Source organism: Ictalurus punctatus, chromosome 27 (genome assembly GCF_001660625.3).
Source record: "Ictalurus punctatus breed USDA103 chromosome 27, Coco_2.0, whole genome shotgun sequence".
Classification (NCBI taxonomy): domain Eukaryota; kingdom Metazoa; phylum Chordata; class Actinopteri; order Siluriformes; family Ictaluridae; genus Ictalurus; species Ictalurus punctatus.
Window position 1 is genome coordinate 5698441 of NC_030442.2, and position 15059 is coordinate 5713499.

Genomic DNA, 15059 nt, shown 5'->3' on the forward strand with positions numbered 1-15059 from the left:
AGAAATTGCAAGACAGGCTGGAAAGCATAATCTATATTTGCAGCCATTATGACAATGTAAGCATGCGGTGTGTGACTGACAGCTGGGTTTAAAGCAGTATTTATTCATAGGGCTCTCATAGATTGAAGTAAGTGACAGACTAAAATGTCATTTTAATCTGATTAATTACATAAGAATAATTTAAATAAGATCTGTATTATTCACATGATTCCCTTTGGATCACGTATCTACTCTTACAGGTTAAGGCAGGTTATTTGGTTAAGTTGTGCAGATATGCAAAGTCTAGAAAATCCGTACAATTTAAACACACTCGTTTTCTCATCTGATAAAATATTGAAATGTAGAAAATGTTTTCGAAAAGATACGCAAGTGATATAGACGCAAGACCCTAAGGGTTTAAACTGGTTTTTAAATATTTACATGTGCTCTATGCATTAACACAGCCTCCCTAATGCATCAATGTGATTACATTCCATGTATCGGCTTTCCAAGATAAAAGCACATAAACTTTATAAATGAACATAGAAAGTCTGAAAAGTTTTTAAAAGCTACCTTAAAAAGCATGAAAGAGTGTGAAATTTCTGCATGAAAAATCCCATCCTCAGGTACTATGCAAATATACCACTGACACATAAGGTTATTAAAGTTATTAATTTTTTAGTTTTTTTTTACATAGAAGATGACTGGAAGATTTAGCTCTGTCCACCCTATCTGGCGAGTGAGGTCAGAGGAAATCCATCCAAGGCTTCCAAAAATTCCTGCCCAGCATGCAGTTTGGAAACGAGATATTTCTGCTTTAAATGTTAAAACTGAAATGTCTCCTTTAGATGCTACTTATGTCATATGTCCTTACCTTTCTTGGTGCCTGGACTATGTACTTCAGTGTCTGCGATCTTCAAAGGATCTTCTGCAATGTCTTCTGGAAATATCCTTCAGGAATCAAAGTGCAAGTTTGTTGTTCATTAGAGGACATTCCGTATATAAAGTACCTACTCTGATATCACACAGTCCTGAAGTACCTCACAACGTTAAGGCATATGATTATACTCCTTCTACATGATGCAAGTCTACACGAAGACACCTATCCGACATCCTTTACCCCGGAAGCATTGCCAATATAGACGTTTCTATCTACCATTACCACAAATGGACACAGATGGAATCTGGCACTGTCTTTTTGAAACGAGGGTTTCTAAAAGAACTTCTTCCAGTGCTCATCATTAATCCCAGTAGAGAGCAACCCTCCCCCACACTTGCTTAGCATAACTTACTTAGTGGTTAGCATTTTTGCTTCACACCTCTAGGGTTAAGGGTTCGATTCCCGCCACGGCTCTGTGTGCGTGGAGTTTGCATGTTCTCCCCATGCTTTGGGGGTTTCCTCTGGGTACTCCGGTTTCTTCCCCCAGTCCAAAGACATGCATGGTAGGCTGATTGGCATGTATTGGCCGTAGTGTCTGTAGTGCATGAACGTGTATGTGATTGCGCCCTGAGATGGATTCTCACCCTGTCCAGAGTGTAGCCCGCCTTGTGCCCCATGCCCCCTGGGATAGGCTCCAGGATCCCCATGACCCAGTAAGGATAAATGGTACAGAAAATGGATGCATGGATGGATGGATCTCCACCTGCTGAAACACTGCTGGTTTACCAGAAAATCTTTGTGACCATCCAAGTGTCTTTTTTCCTCAAGTCCCTTTTCTCAAATGCTTCTGCAGCTGATTTCATTGCAGCTTTTCTTTCCTTCATATCAGTTGAATCAGGTAAACATCTTGCAATTGAAGACTGGAACATGGTCCATTTGCCATTCCTGCCATCACTCAGTACCAGGAATCAGTACTTCGATAGATGGAAGTTAAACTTATCTAGTTCAGTCAGACACCCATGAGCAACTGAAAGTACCTGGTTTGCCAGGTACATTTGTTCATGACTGGTGATCAGTTGAGAGCTCTTCCGTTCCTTTTACTTGAGTGTCCAAAATATACACCCTCAAATCAAATAATTGAAGAATTGATCAATGACCGTTACACCAAGTAATCTAGAGAGCTTATTTGTGCTTATTTATTATTGACTTATGTGACTTGCACAAACATATAATAACATTTCACTGCCCGGGTTCAAATTCTGCGGGACTATGGACTAGGGGGAAGACTCGAAGCCTCATCATAATAATAAAAAACAATTCTTGGCCACTGGGAAAAATTTTAAATGTGTAACCCTCACTTTGAGACTTGTGACTTTCCCCACACCCACCTTGGCCATTCTCCTAGGGGAGTTCCAGAATAGATGAGAGACCACACCTGGTTTTGTACAGAGCCTGTACAGTGTGGATTTAAAAAACTGTTTTGTGCTTTATCCAAAGTGAGTGTCACTAGGAGGATCTTAGCTTTGACTTGGACAGTAAGCAGAATGATAGGTCAGTAGGTAAGCATACATTTTATTGTTGTCTGGTTTAAACTAAGATTAGAATGTTGGCATTTGCTGCATCTGTGGAAGCTTATACACAATTGTATTGTTAAAACATTTATTGAAGCATGAATAGAGGCTTTTGCACTTTTCTTAAAGCTTTGATTGAAGAGTTACATTTGCATCCGTTAACCTGTTTCACTGTGACAAAACATTGTGATTTGTCTGAGACATGCTGTCGGGGCTCAAGCTGGCTTCTGCCCCTATTCAGTCACACTTCTGCTGAATTACTGTGGAGGCCAGGCAGTTTGGGACTTTTCTAAACTGCCCCAAGTGCCTTTCCAACTCTCCACAAAGGTCAGTAACCTTTCAAATGGAAGTATAAATCAGGATTAAGATCAATTATGTCTAGTCTGTACCTTAAAACTGTCCATCATGTGCTTTTCACCTGGCTGTCAGTGAATCTGCCCCTCACCCAGCTTACAGGTGGTGAGAACACAAGATGCATTCACTGCACTGTGGAGCAAATCTAAACGACTATTCTATTAGTTTTCTATTAGTTAATCAAGCATAAAAACATAGTACTTATTTTGAGTTAATAATGCAAAGAGCTGAATACAGCCACGAGATGGTGGATCATTAAGGTATTTGGTAAAAACATCCCCTTTTCTTTTCCTCTATATTCATTCTCTTAGTGAGGTAATATCTGTACCTGACTTAACATTGTTATGCCAACGTACCTTTTCTTTCTCGCCATCATATTCCCAGGTTACTATCAGTATCTCAGCATCTCTGACAGACATTTCATCTGATCAACTACAGCTAAATCCCAGCAAGACTGAGCTATTGTATATAACTGTAAATCAATGTCTATGCCTTGATTCTGCAAAGTCCTTGATGACTCCTCCCAAAAATACTGTACACGAAACCTCAGAATAATGTCAGATATCATTCTGAGCACATCGTGAGAATCTGACCCTTTCTCTCCATGTAGCTCCAGCAGCACTAATCGTATTCACCCGTGTCAATAATGCATTCCATCCACTGGCTTCGCATGTCTGTCTGACCTAGGCCTAAATTTCTAGTGCTTGCCTACAAAGCCAAAAATAGACCAAAGCTTCCCAACCCCTAATGGAAATGTTAAACTCCGGCACATCGTTTGAGCCAGATGTATGGAACAGCCTGACCGGCCACTCTTCAAGTCACAAGAAAGACATGCATTAAGCCTCTTTTCTGAATTAGCGCCCAGGGGATGTAATGAACATAACATGTTATCAGGTGACCCCGTGTGACGTTTTACCAAACTGTACTGTAACCGCCCTTACACAGATTACAGCATTACAGAATGTGTATTGCTGTATTATGACCAACATGTAAAGCCTGTAGAGTACTCAGTGGTACGTTGAATGATTAATGTCAATACTCACGGGCATCCTTGGGAAGCTAATTGGGCAGGACCATTCTCTATAAAAAGCAAGTGTGGCTCTTAATTGTATTAGACACTGCAGAAGAAGGAGAAACATACATGAGAAATGTGAAGGTCTTTACAGTACTCATTATTTTCCACATGAATGACACAAGAACTGCTTATTCTGTACGTGCTACTCATCTCTACACACAGTACCAAATCTGTGAGGAATGAAAGCATGGAATTTATTCCAATTTCTTTCTTTCTGTAAAGCAGCTTTGTGATATTGTCTAAGCTTTATACAAAGAGAACTGAATGGACTATTGGGCCTTCTAGTTTCTAATTACATGGACCGAGAGTAAGTGTATGATTTATATAAGTTTTTAGCTTGATGCTTCCATCAAGGGTAGTAAGTATATTTTATATACAGTATCTCACAAAATCTTTTCATGTGACAACGCTGAAGAAATGACACTTTGCTACAATGTAAAGTAGTGAGTGTACAGCTTGTGTAACAGTGTAAATTTGCTGTCCCCTCAAAATAACTCAACACACAGCCATTAATGTCTAAACCGCTGGCAACAAAAGTGAGTTCACCCCTAAGTGAAAATGTCCAAATTGGGCCCAATTAGCCATTTTCCCTCCTGGTGTCATGTGACTTGTTAGTGTTACAAGGTCTCAGGTGTGAATGGGAGCAGGTGTGTTAAATTTGGTGTCATCGCTCTCACACTCCCTCATACTGGTCACTGGAAGTTCAACATGGCACCTCAGGGCAAAGAACTCTCTGAGGATCTGAAAAAAAGAATTGTTGCTCTACATAAAGATGGCCTAGGCTATAAGAAGATTGCCAAGACACTGACACTGAGCTGCAGCACGGTGGCCAAGACCATACAGCGGTTTAACAGGACTGGTTCCACTCAGAACAGGCCTCGCCATGGTCGACCAAAGAAGTTGAGTGCACGTGCTCAGCGTCATATCCAGAGGTTGTCTTTGGGAAATAGACGTATGAGTGCTGCCAGCATTGATGCAGAGGTTGAAGGGAGGGGGGGATCAGCCTGTCAGTGCTCAGACCATATGCCGCACACTGCATCAAATTGGTCTGCGTGGCTGTCGTCCCAGAAGGAAGCCTCTTCTAAAGATGATGCACAAGAAAGCCCGCAAACAGTTTGCTGAAGACAAGAAGACTAAGGACATGGATTACTGGAACCATGTCCTGTGGTCTGATGAGACCAAGATAAACTTATTTGGTTCAGATGGTGTCAAGCGTGTGTGGGGAAACCAGGTGAGGAGTACAAAGACAAGTGTGTCTTGCCTACAGTCAAGCATGGTGGTGGGAGTGTCATGGTCTGGGGCTGCATGAGTGCTGCCGGCACTGGGGAGCTACAGTTCATTGAGGGAACCATGAATGCCAACATGTACTGTGACATACTGAAGCAGAGCATGATCAGTATTCAGTATTCCAGCATGATAACGACCCCAAACACACCTCCAAGACGAACACTGCCTTGCTAAAGAAGCTGAGGGTGAAGGTGATGGACTGTCCAAGCATGTCTCCAGACCTAAACCCTATTGAGCATCTGTGGGGCATCCTCAAACGGAAGGTGGAGGAGCACAAGGTCTCTAACATCTCTAACATGATGTGATGTCGTCATGGAGGAGTGGAAGAGGACTCTAGTGGCAGCCTGTGAAGCTCTGGTGAGCTCCATGCCCAAGAGGGTTAAGGCAGTGCTAGAAAATAATGGTGGCCACACAAAATATTGACACTTTGGGCCCAATTTGGACATTTTCATTTAGGGGTGTACTCACTTTTGTTGCCAGCGGTTTAGACAGTAATGGCTGTGTGTTGAGTTATTTTGAGGGGACGGCAAATTTACACTGTTACACAAGCTGTACACTCACTACTTTACATTGTAGCAAAGTGTCATTTCTTCAGTGTTGTCGCACGAAAAGGTATAATCAAATATTTACAAAAATTTGAGGGGTGTGTAAGATACTGTGTATATATATATATATATATATATATATATATATATATATATATATATATATATAAATGATCCAAGAATCTATCCAGTACGAGTCACAGGAGAGGTTGTAACCATGTCATTAAAAACCTGCCGCACAGCTTCATGCAGAAACAGACAAATGAAACAGTGATTGACTTTATGGTTTTAATTAGCAAAAATGGTAAAAATTAATAAATACAAATTGATCAAATGCTCCTAAAATGCCCATCCCCTTCAACATGAAGAAAGATGTGTAAATGTGCATTAAATAACTTCCACGAAGAAAACGATGAAGTCTATGAATGAAACAAACAAACCAACATCAGGCAGCACCAGACAACAAAGACCAACAAAGACCAGATAACATATAAACTGTAAAAAAGTAATTCATCACATCATACTTTAAACCATTATGAAAAAATATTCAACACGTCTTTACTGAACACTTCATAATTTGTTTGGCACGAGGGGTGTACCGCTGTGAATTTGTTGTATTTGTTTGTGCAATGCTCCTTAGTTGATTACCTTCCTGAATTCGTACAGGTGAGAGGCCCTTTAATGAGGTAATGGTATAAAAGGAAGGCGTGCATGTTTGTGTTGAGTCAAAACGTGACTGGGAACCTCAACATTCAGCCCACGCAGCCTAAAGTTGGACTGTGATGCACTGCCTCAGTGTCGGGTTTTTCAGTAGTTTCACATTTTTTTAAAATGTATTTCTTTATTTTATTTTTTAAAAACACTTTAGGGACCAATAAAATGACACAAACACTTATTATTCTCTAGTGTATGTAACATATATGCAGAGACTTTCCACACTTTCGGACACTACAGCTTTAAAACATCCAAACACAAATAATTAGTCTTTTCAGCAAAACCTGACATTTGCTGGCCAACAAGGGCTGAAGATGTCATTTGCAAATATCCAATTTAATGGGCAATCCCTTACCAACCCCTAAAACACACTTTTATTATATCAGACATTTCATCATCATAGCAAATTTAAAAAAAAAAAAAAAAAAAAAAAGAACAATTCTCTGTAGAAAAATGCACATCAATGTTCACAACTGAGATCTCACAGCTGTAGTGAGACTCAACAACAGTTTTGTATGTATTCTGTAATCCCCTCCACCCTTCCCCTTCATTATAGAGGGCTTAAAGCTGCCCATCAGTTTTTGTCCATTAGGTCCCACTCTGGCAAATTCACACACGTCTGTATAAACGTCACCTGCAAACAGTCGTTTATTCATCTGGAAAATGTTCTGTTTCCCGCAGGGCTTGAGAAAATTGAAATGAATTGGCTCGGTGCTAAACGCTATTGTGTAGCAGGTCAGAAATGAAGCTCGGCTGTGTTGAATCAAACCAACTAAATCATGAAATGGACCCAGAAGCACTCCAGAAATAAAAACAACAACAACAATAACAACAAACAAACAAACAATTACATTGTTTTAACTGAAAGTTTCAGAATAAAATGACAGGTACTTGTAAAAAAAAAAAAAAAAACTCAAATCAGGCACTGGCCAAAAAAAATAAGCATACGATACACAACTCAAATCTGATGATAGTGCAACAGAAAGCAGTACGGACTCCTGGAGGGAAACACACACGACACACTGCCGAATCACATGGACACGGAAACGTTCCTCCAACTGGGACGTCACATTAACCAAGAAACCAGAGCATGTTAAGGCAACCGCTTAAAAACTCTACTACAGGCCAGACGGGTTGATTGCCTGAGTAGTGAAACGCGCACACACACAAACCCCCCCAACACACATACACACACAAAGCTGATACGAGGACACAACCAGTACTATTTATATTTACACAGTCCTGCATCACATTTATATCTGTAATTTGCATCTCTGCATGAGCTTTTGTGCTTCATTATGGACATAAAGCTTCATAAAGCCGCCATACCCTTGTATAAAACACACACTCTTGTATTTATAATGGTCTGACACTCACATCTGTAGACGTTCAGAGATATGATACTAATGCAGCATGTCTTTGATCACTCACTCTAGAACATGATATGATGGCAGATGAGTGGAGCGGTGTTGGGTTCATTCATGTTCCTGTGCTGTTGGGTTCTTAGCTAAACCTCGCCCTCCTGTGCTTTTGCTCCGAGTCGTCTTAACAGTGCTGCCATGTGGAAGGCGAACACCTCAGCTAATAAAACAATACAAAATAGAAAGCCCTTGTATAATGCTACATAAGCATCGTTTCACAAAGAAAACATTTGATAAAATGTGCATAAACCAACAGTTAAGTACCACAGGGCCAAATAACCCCACCGGTGACAAGTGACAGAACACCATGTCTACCATCAGTGCGCTGCAGAAACCTTCACTAACTAACTTTTACTTAGTGTCCAGATGCCGTCAGCCCTGTGGTACACGATAGAGAGAATCTAACCACCATGTCCGCGTATAGTCTGATTAGAGAGTCTTTCTGTTCATGAAGTGATCGATTTATTATAGTCTGATTTGAAAAACCGATTTGGGAAAGAGATGGAACATTCCATGCGAAATCCTGTGTTGTAAAGTTTGTGTTTGAGATCTGACACCAGTCTCACTAACTGCCTCAACACTCAGACACATGTCGTTTCGATCACTAGTAAAGGCTGTGTGTGTCTGACGCTTTATTAAGAGTCCTCAATACTGATGCTACACAAATACAATGCTGTTGTTCATACATCTATTTAATCGCCATAAAGTAAAAAATACATGTCCCTGTGGCAAACAATATTTGGCAAAACAGAGCTGAGTAATTTATTTGAAAAGACAACGATTGAAAAATATACTTACAGGATCGCTGCACATGGACGTTATAAATAGAACAAATACATCTAATAGGTGTGTGGCTTTTTGAACACCTGGAAGACCTGCTTATAAATCATGATTCATGTCTTTCTCATAGCTGTTCTGCTTTGGAGCCCAGAGGGGGAAAAAACATAAAAAAAAGCCCTACACCTGTACTGGACTGATTCTATCACTCGATCAGCCTTATTACTCTTTTTTAAAAAGCAATAGGACCAGAAGTAGACATGTACCGATATACATTTTTCATACTGTGATATAACTTTTTTTTATCATTGTTTATGATGTAATCACAATATCACATATAATAATAATTACTACATGCTTACCTGTATCTGTCTTGTCGCACTCCATTTTAACTGCAAATAGCAGGGACAAGCTTTAGCAACCTCATATTCATAATGTCGAAGTTCTTGTGCATTTATTTTACAATCAAGTTGGTAAAATAAGAAATCCCTGGATGTGATGGACTGACATCACATCCAGGGTGTCTTCCTGTCCTCATGCCTGGGGTTCCTGGGTGCTCCAGATACACTGACTCTGACCTGGATAAAGTGATACTGGAGATGAAGGAATAAACTAATGAACAATGCTAATAACAACATTAGCTTTACACATAAGGTTAGTTTTTCTATCAAATAATGAGATGACATACTGTACTAGCTGACCAACAGCTAAAGAACGAACTGTTTGCCTACCGGACTGTTTTATGATAGCTAGCTAAAGTGAACAATGAAGGATTTCAGTCAGCACATTTGAAACGTTCATGATAAATGGAATAATGTGACTGCTTTCACGCCGAGTGTTAAATGTGATGCTGCCTTCAAAACTGGCCAAAGTAAGGTCCTTCACTTGGCTGTCCTCATATTAACCTCGTCCCAAGAGCAAAAAAAACAGGCATAATAATATTATTGCCTACAACAAGATCGTGCATGTTTAATATCCCAATAATATATTGTATATAAGTATTGTATATTATCGGCACATGCCTACTTATGTCCTAATTCTAATGTTTTAATAGCTGTAAAAAGCCTTTGCTCAGTTGTTCTGTACGCTTCCCAACCAAGAGGTGCAATGGCATCTGTAGCAGGCACACGTTGGTGTGATATCTTAAACTCTGATAACTCTTTAATTTATTTCTTTCTTTATATTATTATTGATTATTATTTGTGTTAATTTTCTTTTCAGGTGCTGGTACTTTAGAACTTTTAATCCTGCTCATCCAAAATGGCACTGTGGATTCTTTACAGACAAGACAACACAGGAACAGAAACATTAAATGGCAACTTAGGACACTTTTAGATCGGAGGTCTATGGGGTGTAAGGGGGTAGAACGGGGTGCACGCTTTAATTTCGATACTATTCTATACCTTGTACTACCTCTGGCAAGGGCATTACTGTAGGCAACGGAGGCTCCACGCTTCCTCTAAGGTCCCTGATGCTGTTTTTATTTAGGTCTCCCATGCAACCTTTCTCACTGGCGATATTTTGGTTTTGGCTTTCGTCATATCCATCCTCTGGCTCCAGAGTCCCGTTTGAGCTGGCACACATGGTGTTCTGGCTGTGTGTATTGCTGAGTGTTGGAGAGGTGTTTGTAACAGAACCGTGTCGGCTAACGGAAGTGATCTTCGTTTCACTGGTGTCCCCGGTCATTTTCTCAGCGCTTGAGATGCTGCTGTTGGTGCTTGCGGGATTGTTGTGTAGGTTCAAGGCATCTCTGAGATCTGTAAAGGTGTTGCCTACATCAGAGAGACTACCCAAGCTTGTGCTGTTCTTTCTGTTTGGATGTTGGTTTTCCTCCGAGCTGGGACTGATGGTGGGTTGTTGGGTCAAAATAGTGCCTGGATTTCTGCTGCTAATGCCCAGGGCCAAGAACTGGGGCAGAGAGGGCAGTTGGATGCCCCTAATGAGACGTACTAGATCCTTCACCTTCTCTATTGAGGCCTCCATTTCCCTCTGTCGGGCCAGAACACCATTCCTGCTCTCTGTACATATCTGAAAGAGGCAAGATCGAGAAAAGATATTGCGAATTTCAAATGTCATCGAACGACATAATTAGTCACTGCGGTTGGAAACCTTGGGGCTGGAGGAATAAACGAGACATGATCTCACCGTGATGGAGTCACTGAGCTGTTTAGCTTTGAGCTCAAGCTCCTCTCTCTCCTGCTGCAGTTCAGAGCTCCACTTCTCCAGCCTTTGCTTCTCCTGTTCTCTCTCTGCGAGACAAAAGAGGGAAGTCATGCCACATATTTGAATCATTAACAGTTAGAAAATGAAATAGTGTCAATTATTACCAAAGACCTGCCAACCCCGAAGAGAAATAATGCATTTGTTCTTTTTTCATAAATCGAAGTCGACTTTGTCGAAGTCAAATATGTCATGTACAATAATTACATAACGGCTGTGGTTCAGGTGGTGGAGTGGGTTGTCCACTAATCGTAGGATTGGAGGTTCAATTCCTGGCCCACATTACTCCACATGCCAAAGTGTCCTTGGGCAAGGCACTGAATCTCAAGTTGCTCCCGATGGCAAGTTAGCGCCTTGCATGGCAGCTCTGCTACCATTGGTGTGTGAGTGTGTGTGTGAATGGGTGAATGAGACACAGTGTAAAGCGCTTTGGATAAAAGCGCTTTACTTAATAAGAAAATGCGCATTTAAACGTTTCTAGTGTCTACATCTAAACTAACACTAAACCCGTAGATACATGTACGCTCCAGTTTCTACCGTGTTGTGCTGTCTGAATGTGCCACTGACCAGGAAGGAAAGCAAACAGATTACTGATGTATGATGGGATGAAAGGAGTGGGAATTCCAGGGGCAGAGGTATCAGGTAATATTGGAGACTTCAAATTACTTGCACATCTGTCAATCATTCCAGATTCCTGTGTCGACTGGCTCGGTTTTTATTTGGTGGGGTAAAACGATGACTGCTCTTTCTGTGTATTTCTGAATAATACCTCCGAGGGTGAAATGCATAAATGTTGGCAGGTCTGCTACGAGGACTCCAGGAAACCTGTTACCTGCTTTGTAAGAAATGTAGGAATGGACTATGGCAAGAGTTCCAGGCCACTCTATCACTTCATCCTTCTTCAGAATCTGGAAATGATTAAAAACTACTATTGGCAATCAAAGCACACACCACTATAGCCTTGGTATAGAAACAAACAAACAAATAAAAAAGACATGAATGCAAAGAAGTGGATGAGGAAAATGCAACATTGAAAAATGCAAATACCAGAGAACAGAGGACATTACAGTGAAGCATGTTAAACATGTCCAAAGCACAGAACAGTCAAGTTAACGCGGTCTGAACTGCTCATTGTCATTGAGCCTTTGGCAAGTGTAGCTCTTCAAGGACTGCCAAATCCCTGTTTGCTAAGGCTTGGACAATAATCTATATTTTTGAGGGAGAGCATGGGGCAGAAGTTCAGTGGGCAAAGGTTGCAGGCTTGGGGAGGGGGGGGGGGGGGGGGGGGGATTTACCTGCTTTTTGCATGGGGGCAAATCCACATGCCCCGAGGCACAATGTGGAGGGTCAGCGCCAGGCAGTCCTGGTGATAGACGCATGAGCAGGCGTCACACATGAGTAACTGCCCACTGCGCCTACACACCATACAAAGCATCATGGATGTCTCCCTGCCACACAGAATCCACCAATCACAACAATGACCGCCACATGTTGGGCCAATCACACAGGTGGAGGTGGGACTTCTTTAACCAAAAGTCAATCTGAAATGTTTTCATTCAACTAATCTATGAAACCGTTTTCAGCAAGGTTTAACAGGAGTCCTGATACTGTAAGTAATGTATAATGTTTTACAATTTACAGTGTAACTCTTGTAAATTACTATTTGGGAACATACATTCTATACAAAAAGATTAACTGATGTGTGGTGAAATACAGTTCAATTCAATTCTATTTACACAGTGTTTTTAACAGTGGAAATCATCACAGAGCAGCTTTACAGAATCCGGATGCAGACCTAGTTTTAGATCCCTAATGAGCAAGCCAGAATGCGACAGTGGCAAGGAACAGCCTCCTGAGACAACCTTGATATGAACCAGACTCAAAAGTAAACCATCCTCCTCTGGATGACACCGGATAGTGCGATTATAAACCATTACAGTGATGTGAAAAAGTATTTGGCTCCATCCTGATTTCTTCTGTTTTTGTGTATATTTCATACTAAATTGTCTCAGAAATGAAAACAAAATCTAACATAAAAACAAAGGCAACCTGAGTAAACAAAAAATTCAGTTTTAAATTATAATATTATAATATTATAATAATATAATATAATATTAAAGCAACAAAGTTATCCAATAACAACTGGGCCTGTGTTAAAATGTATTTGCCCCCATAGTTACTAATTCCCCAAATCTAAATAGAACTTTTTCAACAGCATGAAGTTGGTTAAAAGATCTTACCCAGTAACACACTGTGCCAAAATGGAAAGAAATTCCAGAAATGATGAGGAAGAAGGTGATTAAAATACATCAGTCTGGGAAGGGTTACAAAGCTATTTTAGAGGTCTCTTTTAGAGACCTTCCAAAATTCCTCCAAGAGCACAACTACTCATTCAGGAAGTCACAAAAGAGCCAAGGACAACATCAAAGGACCTACCTCTCATCAATAAAGGTCACTGTTCATGACTCCACTATCAGAAAGTCACTGGGTAAAAATGGCATCCATGGAAGAGTGGCGAGGTGAAAACCACTGCTAACCCAGAAGAACATTAAGACTCGTCTGAATTTGCCAAAACATCTTGATGACCCTCAAACCTTTTGGGAGAATGTACTGTGGACTGATGAGTGGAAAGTGGAACTGTTTGGAAGACAGGGGTCCCGTTACATCTGGCGTAAACCAAACACCAAATTCTACAAAAAGATCATCATACCTACAGTCAAGCGTGGTGGTGGAAGTGTGATGGTGTGGGGATGCTCTACTGATTCAGGACTTGGGCAACTTGCAATAATTGAGGGAAACATGAATTCTGCTCTCTACCAGAAAATTCTAAAGGAGAATGTCCGGTCTTCAGTCCATTATTTGAAACTCAAGCGCAACTGGATTATGCAGCAAGACAATGATCCAAAGCACAGGAGTAAGTCTGAGTCCTAGAAGTAAGTGAAAGACTGTGTAACTCTTGTAAATTACTATTTGGGAACATACAAATACTCCAGTGTTCGGAAGTGTTTGGTTGCAGTTATTGCTGCTAAAGGTGGTATAAACAGATTTTAAGTTTAAGGGGGCAATTAGTTTTTGACATGAGTGTTAGGTTTTGGATAACTTTTTTGCTTCAATAAAATAAATAAATGAATAAAAACTGTATTGTGTGTTTACTCAAGTTGCCTTTGTTTTATGTTGTATTTCGTTTGAAGATCTAAAACTATTTAGTATGAGATATACACAAAAAAAGAAGACATCAGTATGGGGGCAAATACTTTTTTCACAGCACTGTACTCTTCTACAGTTATAATGACTTATAAAGCCACTGTCAGTGGTCATTCTAGCGTCATTTATCTATACAGCTTCATGTGTCACATAGGGAGTGCTGGGTAATCCTGAAGAGAACAGGGGAGTGTATCAGTGGGTGCAGTAGTCTCCCATAGCTACTTACATCCCCTACTGAGCTCAGGCTGAGACGAGGGCTGGATGGGGATGGATGTGATGAGAGGGATTGTGGAAAGATGGGGAAGTGAGGACCCACACACGCTGGGTGTAGGCTGGTGGGGGTCAAAGGGCTGATGCCCCTCTCCACCACACTGCTGGGTTTGGGTGGGCGACCTGGGTGAGATGAGATAGACAACGAAAGGGGAAAAAAAAATAAAATGGAAAGACAAATAAGAAGAAACACTGGTATGTCATACCTCTGATGAGCCGTCCTCGTTGGCTAGCAAAGAAACAGGAGTAGGAATGGGAAGAGAGTGTTAGACAGTAGAAAACTGCAAAGCAGGGGTTCAACCTCAACAAATCAGTACGTAACAATCATTTGTTATGTACCACTTATTACAGTGTCAATATCATTAGTGCAGTGTCATTAGTTTATTCACATGGGTTAAACAGGTACGTATAATCATTAATAATTACAGTTCATCATTTCCTTTCACAGGTAAATGCCTCGATTCATTTCTCATCCGACTAAATTTTTAAGAGCACTCCTGCTGCAGGTCATAGTGTTAAGCTGTACAAAGGGAAACGGGACTCTTTGTACAATGTAAAAATGGTTGAGGATGGTTGTGTACCGAGTGGCAGTTATGCATAGCCTATTCAAAAAGTATCCCATGTGAACATTAAAAACAAAACCTTAAACAAAGAAAGAAAAAATGCGCACATCTTTGTCAGATCTCAAAGCTCAGGCTCTGATGTTTGAACAGTATCTTTAACAGAGAATGTGTGGGCAGCTGACCTCAGAGCAGAGGTGCC

General features: G+C 40.8%; 1 protein-coding gene across 3 annotated transcripts in view; it reads right to left on the reverse strand.

The window, feature by feature from the left end:
• Positions 1-1710: 1710 nt before the first annotated feature.
• Positions 1711-15059, reverse strand: part of phf21aa (PHD finger protein 21Aa) — a 71464-nt gene continuing 58115 nt past the window's right edge. Inside the window, exons 13-17 of one of the 3 annotated variants that reach the window (XR_008393610.1) lie at positions 14254-14420; positions 11656-11731; positions 10749-10852; positions 7837-10631; positions 1711-3902 (exon numbers count right to left, since the gene is read on the reverse strand). Coding sequence is in view for 1 of the 3 variants with exons in the window: in XM_017459337.3 (XP_017314826.1) it covers positions 9996-10631; positions 10749-10852; positions 11656-11731; positions 14254-14420 (983 nt within the window). In the remaining 2 variants the exon portion in view is untranslated. Of the gene's footprint in view, positions 3903-5965; positions 10632-10748; positions 10853-11655; positions 11732-12118; positions 12272-14253; positions 14421-15059 lie in introns of those variants that run through there. The other 2 variants (XM_017459337.3, XR_006981230.2) reach the window with 2 other exon arrangements.